At 42.3% G+C, this 13,651-nt stretch overlaps 1 protein-coding gene across 1 annotated transcript in view; it reads right to left on the bottom strand.

Moving 5' to 3' along the window:
• The window catches only part of sdccag8 (SHH signaling and ciliogenesis regulator sdccag8), a 60,610-nt gene that overhangs the window by 42,592 nt on the left and 4,367 nt on the right, over window positions 1–13,651 (bottom strand). The window contains 6 exon segments of the mRNA XM_085369718.1: window positions 9,747–9,889; window positions 10,780–10,896; window positions 11,801–11,935; window positions 12,307–12,459; window positions 12,785–12,923; window positions 13,069–13,269. Of these exon segments, the coding sequence (XP_085225844.1) occupies window positions 9,747–9,889; window positions 10,780–10,896; window positions 11,801–11,935; window positions 12,307–12,459; window positions 12,785–12,923; window positions 13,069–13,269 (888 nt within the window).

Here is a 13,651-nt window from a genome sequence, read left to right as displayed (position 1 = left end):
TGGGGAACTTCATGTATAAGAGTCACAGCGGTTGGTCCAGAGTTTTGTCTGCCTAACCCTCTCGCTCTGTGTCTCTTTGCACCCATCTTCTGATTTCAGGGTCACAGAAAGGAGACTGTGGCCTTAAAATACACAATGTATGCTTCTCTCCTTGCCTGGCCTATATGGTTGCTTTTGTATTTCCCACACTACCAATTTGGTGCATTCCATCATTTCACAAGTGCCTTAAATGTCTCACATTTTTGCATCTCTAATACATCATCTCTTATGCCCTAACCAGACCTGGTCTAGTACCAAATATATATAAGTTTTCTGCAGAAAGCAATGCAGTGATGGCATGCATAACATAGCTACAAGAAACACAAGAAAGACTTCAATAAACAACTACACAATCAGAAAATATTAATCAGCCCTTTCACTTTTCTTTCTATTTGTGAAAATATAAAGTGATGCCAAAAGGCAGGAAAGATGTTAGTTCATGCAGTACAAAGTCTACCAAATCTTTTCTATTTACTGCAACTATTTGTTGGTTAAAGCAAGAATACATGGCAGATCAACAATGGTGTCTTCACCTCGCTGTTGGATATGCTCTGAATACATCAGTGAATATGCACCTCTGTATAGCCCCCACTAATGGAAGTGTTTTTCCAAGGCCTCTTAATAAGATTATTTCCAAACCTAAGGCTTTGTGTAAAGTGCCAACAGAAGCTTCAGCCTCATGGCTTACATAGTTAGGTTCATAAATATCTGGACTAGAGATGGCACGATACCACTTTTTTTATGTCCGATACCGATACCGATATCATAAATTTGGATATCGGCCGATACCGATATGAATCTGATATAGTGTGTTTTTAATCAATAAAACTGTTTTTGTAATATCTTGCTGCATTTTGTATAAGTTCATACTCAAGTTTAAAAACAAACTAACACTAAAGCTATTCTGTTATACTTGTATGCAAAAAAATACAGTGCACCCAAAATATTTCATAGTTCAGCAATACTGATCAATCTAATAAACGTAAACCTACTCCATCCTCCCTATTCTGGTATTTTAAAGAGTAAGCAACCTAACTAATAGGGTTGCAAACTCCCAGCAAAACTAGCTTACTAGGGTGTATTAGACTTAATAGTTACTATATACAGTAATGAACTTCTATGCATTTTACATCGGATTAAAACTTTGGGTGTAAGATGCAGATAATTGTTTATTAAAAGCTAGATATTTTAAATGAGAATAAGAAAGAAAAGTATGTCTTTGTGCCCCCTTTTCCCTGTTCATGCCCTATGGCCCCCCTGGCTAAACTTTGCTAGATCCGCCCCTGCACAGTTACCAGCCGTCAGCTGCGTAGAAAAGGATTCTGGTGTAGAAAGTAATATTAAATAAATTCTAACAACAGATTATCAAGCTGTTGTTCAGCCGCTGGTTTCCTCTTTCTGGCGCGAAGTGGGCGATAAACAAACAAGAGAGATGGACTCGCGACAGAAAAGCCGATCAGCTGATCATTAATCAGTTTCATGATTTAAGTAGCAGCAGGAGAGGGAGGGGGAGAGAAGAGGCAGTCGCTCCATATATCGGGTGTTAAGCATAAAGCTGGAATGCTTTACAAACATTCAGAGATGAACTTACACACTTGCTTTACTTCTCTCTGGGATAACTTCCTCGGAGATAAAATGCCGGTTTGGTAGCAAGGCTCCAAATGCTCAACCAGACAGCTGACAGGTCTTGCAATGTTATAGGAATTTGTTTTATTTATGTATTAATCACATTATTTTATTGTACAATGCCTTGGTGCCACTGGATTTAAACATGTTCCACACTCATTCATTAAGACAAATGGTGGAGGGGTAGTAAGGAAGTTGGGGGAAGCAGACCACTCCACAAGAAGAGTCTTTTGTCTCTTCCAGAACTCTGGGAGGTAGCAAGGGAGTGTGAACCTTAATGTGTGAAACAGCTGTGCACTGCCTTTTGATATTTAACTGAGAGCCATGCTAGGCTCAGGGAGACTCTGCTGACTGTCTCCCCGTGGTCATGCAGGCTCTCCACCAACTTGGTTTTCTGTTCTTTGTGTGTTTGGATTAAAGAATGTTAGCTACCGCTCACCGCTCGTCTGCAGGCTTTATTTAATGGAAAACTTCCACAACACACGCCACAGCCGCTCTATCGTGTGACGCATACTGCTCCGACGTGCTACAGTTAAGAGCCGAGTTATGCCATGTCGCAAGTTTTGTGAGCTGCTTTTGTGATATTTAATGGATCGGATTAAATTTTTTATTTCTCTCCGATATCCAATCCAGTAATTTAGGTCAGTATCGGACCGATACCGATACGTAATATCGGATCGGTCCATCTCTAATCAGAACAGAGACAACCTTTTTCCTAATTTTGGTTCTGTACATTACCACAAATTTTTTTAAATGAAACAACTCAGATGCAGTTGACTTTCAGCTTTGATTCAGTGGGTTGAACACAAAGACCTTTACTGCAGCAGCTTTCAGTTGCTGTTTGTTTGTGGGCCTAAGTTTAGTCTTCAGCAAATGAAATGCATGCTCAGTTGGGTTAAGACCAGGGCCCTGTGCTTCGTACGTCGCTTACTACATCCAAGATCAAATGAAACATCCAAGACCAAATCATCGCGCTAACTCTGAGCTCGCTATTCCGGTTCCCCGAACACACCTGTTGTTGACGATTACTATAGCTGGATGAAGTAATGTGAGATCACTGGGTGGCCCAACAGGGGCTACGCATCGATAGTAGAAACATTGATCGGCAACCCTTTGATTGGTCGGCGAAAATGTCGAAGGAGCGCGCTCGGTATTTTTCGGCAGCAGAGCAAGAACTCTTGAGTGAGGGATTTCAGGAGTTTCAGAGTTTAATTAAAACGCAAGGGAACACTGCAAAGGCCGCAAAAGCAAGGAGAGAGGGCTGGCAGAAAGTTGCTGACAAATCAAACTCGTAAGTAATTCAATAATAACAATAATAATGGAGTGGATTTATATAGCGCTTTTCAAGGCACCCAAAGCGCTTTACAATGCCACTATTCATTCACTCTCACATTCACACACTGGTGGAGGCAGCTACGGTTGTAGCCACAGCTGCCCTGGGGCAGACTGACAGAAGCCAGGCTGCCATATTGCGCCATCGGCCCCTCTGGCCAACACCAGTAGGCGGTAGGGTAGATTTATCATATCACACCATATTATCCAATATTATATTACATTATATTATATTATAATATGTTATATTATATCCCCTTTCACATTAGAGCCACAACAGGACCCACTAGAACATGGGAACAAGTAAAAGTGAAATATAAGAATATTCTACAGAATGGTAATATTTATCACTTATATTGCTTGTCGTCTCTTGGAAAGAGACCCTGGAATAATCTGTTTGTTTGTTCATAACAGCAACCAAGAAAAGGGCAGAGCAAAAAAAAAGACAGGTGGTGGTCCTGCACCCCCTCGTCAACAAGTTGGTTAAGTGAATAATACCCTCACGGGAAAATCGATATCTCTCTATGAGCACACTGTCGCGCTGAGCTAAAGGATCCTGTCTGTCCCGCAATATACGCTGAATTCTGAGGACTCTCCTTATCAATCTTGCACCTTCCGCAATGGGTTGCTCGCGTAAACGGACAGGATATGACTGCGACAGACTTCCCAAATCCACCTTCGCTTTTATAGCCGTGGTCTCTCATCTTGATTACACGAAGTAATTTACAATTACTACTCTGAAATATGAATTACATCTGTAATAATCACATACATGTAATAGAATGTTAATAGTACATTTCCCTTTTTTAGGGAATGACCTGTATGTATCTGTGTGACATCAATAAAAGGATCAAGTGCTGCATTATCTTTAGTTACATTGATGTTATTTATTTATGGTGAAACAGTGGTGGAATATCGCTGTTGCTTTCGTATGAATGACGCGGGCATACCTGCGTGGCCGCGATCTAATCCTGTTTACATAAAGTAAACCTGCTCCCCAGCAGGTTTACGCTTACGGCTCTGTTGCTATGACAGCAAGTCCCGGATGGGCTTCGGGGAACCGAACGATCCAGGATCACGCGAAATCGTCAACAATCTAATCCAGCTAACTCACTTAGCGCGGTACGAAGAACAGGCCCCAGGTGACTGACTTGGCCATTCAAGAATAATCCACTTACTTGCCTTAATAAACTCCTGGATTGCTTTGGCTGTATGTTTTGGGTCATCATCCATCTGTATTATGAAACGTCATCCAACCAATTTGACTGCATTTACCTGGATTTGAGCAGACAGTATGTCTCTGAACACCTCCGAATTCACTCAGCTGCTTCTGTGCTGTGTCACAGCATCAATAAACACTAGTGTCCCAGTGCCACTGGCAGCCATGCACACCAAACCCATTGCACTGCCTCCGCCGTGTGTTACAGATGATGTGGTATGCTTTCGATCATGAGCTGTTCCACACCTTCTCCATAGTTTTTTCTTGTCATTATTCTGGTAGAGGTTGATCTGAAAACTGTGTTCAGTTATATTAGATGTTTTTCCAATCTAGCTTTTTTATTACGAAGACTTATGAGTGGCTTGCACCTTGCAGTGAATCCTCTGTATTTACTTTCATGCAGTCTTCTCTTTATGGTAGACTTTAATACGCCTACTTCCTGGAGAGTGTTGTTCACTTGGCTGGTTGTTCTTGGTTGTTCTCTTCACCATAGAAATGATTCTGCGATCATCCACCACTGTTGTCATCCATGGACGCCCAGGTCTTTTTGTTTTCACCAGTGCTTTCTTTCTTTCTCAGGATGTACTAAACCAGCGGTCCCCAACCTTTTTGGCGCCACGGGACAGGGACACCGAGTTAATGATAAAAACGATAACAAAATAACACTGAAAACCGATAAAAACCCTGAAAACCATACATTTCACACCTTCGCCTCAACTCTCGCGGCCCGGTACCAAACGACTCACGGACTGGTACCGGTCCAAGGCCCGTGGGTTGGGGACCGCTGTACCAAACTGTAGATTCTGCCACTCCTAATATTGTAGGAATTTCTCTGATGTGTTTTTTTTCCTGTTTTCCCAGTTTAAGAATGGCTTGTTCACCTGCATGGGAAGCTTCTTTGACCGCACGTTGTCTGTTCACAGCAAACTCTTCCACATGCAAGCACCACACTTGAAATCAACTCCAGGCTTTTTATCTGCTCAATTTAAAATGACATAATCAACGAATTGCCCACACGTGCCCATGAAACAACAGAGTCAATTGTCCTATTACTTTTGTTCTCTTTAAAACGAAGGTGGCACAGGTTAAGAGGCTGAAACTCCTAAACCCTCCATCCAATTTGAATGTGGACACCCTCAAATGAAAGCTTAGAGTCTACACATTATATCCATGTACATTATATAACTATAATTGTAATATGTTTTATCAAACAAATAAAACCAAACTAAACTTGCGTCAGTGTCCCAATATATATTTGACTCTTTCAAATAGGACTGTTAGCATGCAATACTGCTGCAGTGGGTGCACTTAGCACAACTGCCAAAGAACAGATCAGGACACGCTGATCCAAACCCAAAAGACCTTCCCCATCTCACAGCCCGCTCTGCATTATCCAGTATCAACCTTTGGAAACTGTGACCCCAAATGCATAAAGATGAACATTTGCTGATAGGATTTTTAACCAGATATTCACAGATAATCATCACTGCAGATTTTCTCATAAGAGGTTTATTCAGCCTCCTCGGCAAATTTGCTGCCAGGACAATTTCAACTGAAGACTCGTTCTTCAGGTGTTTGTCACATACAGGCACAGATTATATGGACCAGCATGTTCAGATATTTCCTGGCTGAAGACTCCACACAGAAGTTTTAGGTGGAAAAACTGAGCGCAAGTAAACTTATTCACAGAAGCAGTTTGAAGCTCCAGGTCCATCTACATCTCTAAGCAAGCACCCTAATGAACATGGATGCTTGATTTCATGGGGATAACAAAACCGGTGGAAGATCTGGAGCCTCAGACATTCATCTCGGCTCAAACACAATGCAGGCCCACAGGTCTCAACTAACCATGGATACACTAACGCATGCAAACACACATCTCAGTCCTATCTGGCATGTGTTGAAAGAGAAGTTATGCTGGGCAGTTTTCACTATGGCCTTTGGGATGTGTGATCACAACACGGGGAGAGATGAGGCCGGATGGAGACATGGAAAGAAGAAAAGAAAGAAAGTGAAGAAAGGCGGGAGCAAACAAACAAAACAAACTTAGTAAAGCCCTCTGCTGGGTTGGGGCCGGGCTTGAGAGTGTGTGTGCGCATGTGAGGCGATGTGAACAGAGTGGCGGGGATTAGGACAGATCCTGGGCTGTCCAACTCACAGCTGGCTGATGATCCAATCCTGGAGCACAGCGCAGCGCACCAGCCGCCATGGGACCCCCGGATGCGTGCTTGCATCTGTGTGTGAGCGCGTGTGTTTGCGTCTTTGTGTACAGGCATGTGGGTTAGACTGATGTGAATATCGGCGTGCACGTTTGCAAAGATGCCGTTGTACAAACAAATATGTGTGTGAGTGTGTGTGTCCATATTATATGTATGTGTTTATCAGGAAGGAAGGTAGGGCTATCAGAAATCAAACAGAAGCTGTCTGCGCTTCATGTCCCCCCTGTTTGAAGGCGAGCTGTGATCATTTGCGCCACGAGAGGTGGACCGAATGAAAGAGAGGAGCGAGCAAGTTGCAAAGAGAAAAATCAAAGAGCTGCCTTCGAAGGCTGGCCATATAAATGCCTTCCAGCCTTGCTACCGTGAATCTCACCCTCTCCTCTTACTCTCCAACAACACACACACACACACACACACACACCAACAAAAATACAGCCCAGTAAAGCTACAAAGACTCTTGGATGGCTCTGTAGCGAACAACAGCAGAGGGCATGACTATGAATGAAATACATGTAGCTCTGCATAACCCCTGAAGGCCCACAGATGGACAGAAAGAGAATGACACAGAGCTAGTGAAAGAGCAGAGAGACACAATCGCTTGAGGTTTATTTGTTTCATTTCGAAATGGCAAAAGAAAAAAGCGATGAGGACATGACAAGTAAAAGGGGGGGGGGGGGGAGAAAAAAACAAACACAATGCAGTGCTGAGGAGGGACAAAGGCTTTGACCAAACTTCAACAGGTGTGTACGATGCATGTATGCTACCATCTTTGCATGGATACATTTTTGTGCAGAGCCATTGCACCGCTAAGACTTGGTTTTTACCATCACAAATTTGATGAATCTTTAAGATGTGAGTGAAATATACCATTCTCTAAAGCAGTTAAATCAACAGAGATCCCATATCCATGTATGGATGTTAAGACTTTGCACACTTCTAAGAAAACTGCTTTTTGGAAACAGGCCTGCTGGACAGCTTTCTGTGTCCTCGGCAGACTTTTTCCTTCAGAGCTCAGAGTAATGATTAACCAAATATCAAAAGTAATGAGTTGAAACTGCTTTAAAGTGCATCTCAGACGGACAAACCTGTAACAGCACAACAACTCGTGGTGGATTGATACCTCTGTGTTAGGAAACTGTAACTGCAGAAACATCTGAAAAACTACCATTTAAACTACGCCTTAACCTGACATGCACCTCCATGGAACTATAACTAGACGTCACATCGACCCAGCCTGCAGCTATTGTGATTGGCCTATTAGGTGTGTTCCTCCTGTGTGTGTTTCTAGCTATTTTTCACTGCAGTTTCTGAATGAATCAGAGAAAGAATAAGAATTATCATCTAAACATGAGAAAATACAATCATAGCCTTAATATTAGTACTTACAGATGTGGTCAAATTCTTGAGGGGAGACTGCCAAACTATTGGGAGTGGGAATGTACAAAAAAGGGGGAAAATCTCCCAGGATTTTTGGGTAGCACTGCATTTAAAACACTGAGCCACAACCACAAGATAATAAACACATTGCAGAAGGCCACTTGCATTGGTTACATTGTAGAATCAACAAAGATTTACAGCAGAAGTGGAAATCAACTGTCAGCCAGCTGCTATAAAAAGCAACTTTCAGCTGCTGCCTTATTCACGGGAGAGTCGTCATAGCAGGTAGCTCCACGGGTTTCATTGTGTCTCCTTTCAGCGTCAAACCAGGAATCTTTCAGCTGTCAGAAAAATGTGCAAACCACCGCACTATTATGGAACCATCCAAGCTTAAAACCAGGGGCGGTTATGGGTATTAATCATTTTTATACTCTTATACTCTTTTGCCTTTAAATGTGACTAAAGGTGTTACTGTGTGCAAAGACTTAAGACTTCTTCTCATCTAAAACTGTTTAAAAAAAAGAAGCAGCCATATTAAATCTCTATCAGAAGTGGTTTTCACTGCTAATGACCAAAATTGAATCTGAATGGCTACATGCTTAGCCAAGTCAACAGCTGTCAAACATCTAGTATGCAACTGAGGACAGATAAAACTATAAACTCTCTCATGCACATACAGGCGCACACATGGCAGTAAAATGGTTTCGTCCAGTAGCTCCTCTAGTACAGGTCAAAGTCATCATGTAGCCACATTAATATGCATGTCATTCTCCACAGCTGGCTGCAAAATGCACACACGTGTGCACGCACGCACACACGCTCATTACATCATCTTTTTAAAAAAAAAACAAAAAACACACAGCAGCCAGTCATGAAACCAGTGTGTAAATGCTGGCCAGCTGACAGACAAACACACTTAAACACAGATCAGAGCCAGAAGCAGCAGTGGACACACACACTTAAACCAGACACACATATACACACTTAGATTGCACAAACTTGCATCCCGCAGCCTCCAGCACCACGGGACACCGCCACCACATCTGTGCCCATCTCAAACACCTCGGCTTTGGGCAGCGGGGGTGAGAGAGTGCCCTGAGCGGCTGGCATTGGCTGGTGTGGCCTTGGCGGTGAATGGTGTGGAAGGAAAAAGCAGCCAGAGGATGACAGGAGGGACAGAGGGAAGAAAAAGACAAGATCGTAGTAAGAAAGGAAAGAAAGAATAACGTCAAAGGGAGGACGGCGATAGGATAACGTTACAGGGGAGATTAGTTTCAATTAAAGAGGAGACAGAAAGGCCAGATAAGGACAAAAGAGCAGGTGGCAGTAAATATGAATCTATGCCCAAATAGGTGGGATGAAATCATAAAGAATATCAGAGGTCTTGATATAGAGATGCTGGAAAAAGCAGGACAGAATGGTGCAAAAATAGATAGAAAGATAATGGAGGGGTGCCGGTAGTGCCCGTTGTGAGGACGGGTGCAGGGCACTGGCAGGTGGCACTGAGGCCAGGCTGTCCAGTGACCATCAGCCGCACTGTTGTGTGTGTGTGTGTGTGTGCGCCAGGGACAGAAGAAAGGCTCAGGCGCCATTTTGGCTCTGTTGGAGCTGTTGCTGGGTTGGGCACTGGCCTGGTGGCACAGAGTGGGCAGTGTGTGTGTGTGTGTGTTGTGTTGCATTATGTTGTGGCATGCTTAACAGGATTAGAGGTGACCTAGTGAGGTCCAGTTGGTATCGGGACCATGGCACAGCGGCGCGCATGTGTGTTTATGTGTGTGTGGTTTGTATAATAGGATTAGCTGTTACCTGGTGCGGTACAGTTGGTGTGCTGATCTGAACTGGACTGGACTGGGCTGAGCTGGGCAGGAGCTGGACAGAGGGGAGCACTGTGTGTGTGTGAGTGTGGTGGCATGTATAATAGGATTAGGTACTACCTGGTGAGGTGCAGTTGGCGCTGGGCATTTGCCAGCTGTTCTGCTAGGCTCAGGGCTTCGGCCTGCCATTGGCTCCCATCCTTTTGGACCGCCTCCAGATGCTGCCGACAGCCAACCAGCTCTGAGCTCAGCCTTTCCACTTCCTGTCCCGCAGAGATGGAAGAAGAGAGGAGGTGAGGAAATCTTTCACAACAACCCACCCTGTGCCCTCAGATGAACAAAACATTAAAGCCTGGTTACAATAACATGTAAAAACTGAGCAGGACAAAAAAAGGACGTCAGGTTTGATCTTCTGAACCTCAAAATGGAAACACAGAATATCCTGCATTCATTATTTAAATTTAAAGGGACAGTTCACCCCAAAATCAATCAGAACCTTTAATGCCATTTAGTCATATAGATTGTTTTGGTGCGTCTTGTCCAGTTTTTGAGGTGTGTAGCAATGTCTGACTTCTTTATGGCATTTGCCTTGTGGTGCTCAAAGCACACGAAATACACTTAAAAGACATAAAATATATTTCTAGAAATCATGACAGAGTTATCCCAAACTACTACCAATACTTCCTCATGTAGAGTGGTGCATCTGTCAGCTTTCTTTTAGTAGCCAGGTCATGACTTCTGTAAAGAGAAGTTAATGCCAATGCCGTGGGGCTTTGAGCACCACAAGGAAAATGTCATTTAGCTGTATTATATTCAAAAGAAGGCTGTCATTTCTACAGTGGAAAGGTTCACACCAAAACAATCTCTATCACTTAATATCACTAAAGGCTGAAGGAAAAGTATGCAAATTTGATTTTGGTGTGAACTGTTCCTTTAACAGTTTGGATAATTGATGCTTGTGCAAATAACTTGAGAATAATTTGGAAAATTTGAGTTTTAATACTCATTTTGCTTGCTATGCTTCATTGCAGACCCTCAAAAAAAGAAAAATAAAGACTATTTATGAAACAATCAACTCTACAAAATACTGGGTCTGTAGCCGACTTAAACAAATATCAAATAAATCCTAACTAATCAATACATCGGCACATACCTGTGCTGCCTTTTCCATCCGTCTGCTGGTCTTGGCGTTGAGCTCTCTGAGCTCTCGTTCAGCCTCCTGTTTCTTCAGCGCGGCCTGGCTGAGCTGATATCTCAGATCCACACATACCTATAGATGAATAGTCCTCATTAAACAAAGGCGGTCTTTTAATTAACAAGTATGTCACATTCAATGCTTCATCATTTATTGATTTTCTTTTTATTATCCTATCATGTCCTTACTTTGAAAATCACCCATCTAAATCATCAGACTGTCTCGTTCCCAGGCTCAATGTTTTTACACTCGTGTATTTGACTAGTTTCACATTTCATCATCCCTAAAAGCACCTACTAATTCAGTCTTTCACCAAAAATATAAAAGCACTGTGATGTTTAATCTCCAATCCTCCCCTAGAAGGATTAAGAAACAAACACAAATAAGACGCATTTGAAAAGTTTTGAGAATCTCTTTGAATTATTAGAAAGATTTGAATCTGGCTGTTTGTTGTAAACTAAGTTTTATTTTTTCAAGATTTGTAAAATGATATGAGGGTTGAATTTTGTGTGAACCCACACACTTTGTCTTTTTCTGAAGTCTTTTTCAGCCTGTGGGTTGCCATGTGTCGATTGAGAGGAGCAGATTGCTGTTCGCTTTTTCTTTCGATTCACTTGGTTTATTTTTGTTTTTGTTTGTGTTCTTGAATTGTTCAAAATAAATACAAATATTAATGAAAGAAAAATATGCTCTTGCATTTACGTGTTCAAAAACTGAATATCAAGTTGGAATAGATTATCTTTTGCTGCCATCCAGTGGATTTAGAAATTAAATGCAAGCAGATAGTGAAGCATGTGGGTCCTTAAAATTAATAGTTCTACTTTTTTAAACAACAACAAAAGAGCTTTTTGCTTTTTCAATCCCACACTTCTAAAGACAAACGCTGGCTCATGCTTATTTGAAATGCTCATCATGCCATCAATAAGAAATAAGAAGACATACTGACACAAAGTTTTCTTGCGCAAACAGCATCCGATACCTTTGTGTTTTCTTGTTCCTGGCTGGTAAGTGTGCGGAGAGTGTCCTCCAGCTGACTGGTCAGTGAACTCTTGTCTCTGAGAGCTCTGTCTAGCTGTCCTTCCAACTCAGCGACACGCTGGGAAAGGCCAGACACCTGACAGACAAACACAGTACACCATTTCAGTGGCCATTTCACTGCAGCGTCACTCAGAATTCAAGTAAAATGTCCTGCAAATACAAACATTTTTTTTAGGGTATCATTACCGTACAAAACATAACAGACATAAACTCTAAGTACAAGAAATATACAATAGCTACTGCAAAAGCAAACAGCAATGATTCAATTTCCTACTTTTTACTACTTAATGTTTCATTAAAAGAGTATTTTTTTAAATTTGTCTGTTAATATAGTTATTTACAGTATTTTACAGGCAAATGAACAGACTCATTCTTCTGTAATCCACTTCTTCTGTGAATTTCCCAATTCTGCGACTAATAATCATGTACATGAAAAGTAAGACTAACTATATTCGTCAGCTCCTCTTTTTGTTTGCGGGCCTCTGCTCGGCCCTCCTCTCTGGCCTCAGCCAGTCTCTGCTGCAAACCGTGTGCGTCTCGGTCGAGCTGTTCTCTCTGTCGAGCCAGCTCCCTGGACAACTGCTCGCACTGCACCTCCACCTGCATGTGTACAAAAACAGAAGGGTTAACAGAGTAATAACCAGCTGTAAAGAAAACAAAAAATGATGTTGTGAGTCAACACCGAGGTTGAAGAACATATGAAAGCTGAATATGTCCTTAATTTCAAGGCAATGTTTGAGCACCCTCTAGTGGACGTATATGATAGTGGTATTCCCATAAGCTTGTACTGTATATGTATACAGTGTGTGTAGCTTATAAATAGGTAAATCTGAGCATTAACAAATGCAATGCATTCTAAATATTAACTGTATTAAGCAAAGATGGCGGTCAGCTGGAAAGTTGTGTGTGAGGATGTTTCTCTGACCCTAGCTTTCTGCAGGTTTGCTTCCTCCGCCATCTCCACAGCCTGTTTGACCTGGAGACAGGCTGACCACTCCCTCTGTTGTGTCTCTTGCTGACTGGCCCTCACAGCACGCAGAGCCACCAGTAACTCATCACGCTCTCTGAGAAAAATCAGACAAAAAGGAATTAAAAGCAGAATCTGGATGGTACACTTAACTAAGTCTAAACTAATGCTATGGTTTACGCAGTCAGTATGCTGCTGCTAACGTCTGATTGATTCTGCAGGAAGCATTTGTTACCACTGACTTTGTGAGCCTGTCAATAGCCTGGACATGCAGGTTTGTGTGAGTCCCAGCCAACACAGCTTCGTGCTGTGCACACTTCAGGCACAATCCTGCCACACGAGGAGCTCCATCAGCCTTCAGTGCATCTGCGGCCTGCTTCTCCCTGTGTCTCAGGCGAAGCTTCACCTCCTCGCACTCCTTCTGACTGACTGACAGATCCTTTCTGAAAATATCAGAGAAGGAAAAGTGTTCTAAAAAGAATTAAAGATAACTGATTTTTACAGACATAAGGTACATTTGCTAGGGTTAAAAATGACTAAGGTTTTGAAACGGAGGGGATCAGAGATGGGCTTGGTATAAAAATGTAGGTAAGCTATGACTTATTTTGACCAGCCTACAAGAAATGGACTTTTTACATTTTTCTCCAGTGAATTACCAGAAGACAGATAAAAAAAAATTCAGGTCAGAATGTTTCTGTGACACCGCGTCATTGACAGCAAATAATAGTTTGGTTATTGAAACTATATGTTGATGCTCAAAGTTGGTTATTGAAAAACTCATGCTGAACAAAAACGTTTTGTGTTTTGCACTGTGACACTGAGTGG

Source organism: Diplotaxodon limnothrissa, linkage group LG13 (assembly GCF_057381915.1).
Source record: "Diplotaxodon limnothrissa isolate DT_005_m linkage group LG13, D_limnothrissa_male_GT1.1, whole genome shotgun sequence".
Lineage (NCBI taxonomy): Eukaryota > Metazoa > Chordata > Actinopteri > Cichliformes > Cichlidae > Diplotaxodon > Diplotaxodon limnothrissa.
This window is presented reverse-complemented; position numbering and strand designations above follow the sequence as displayed.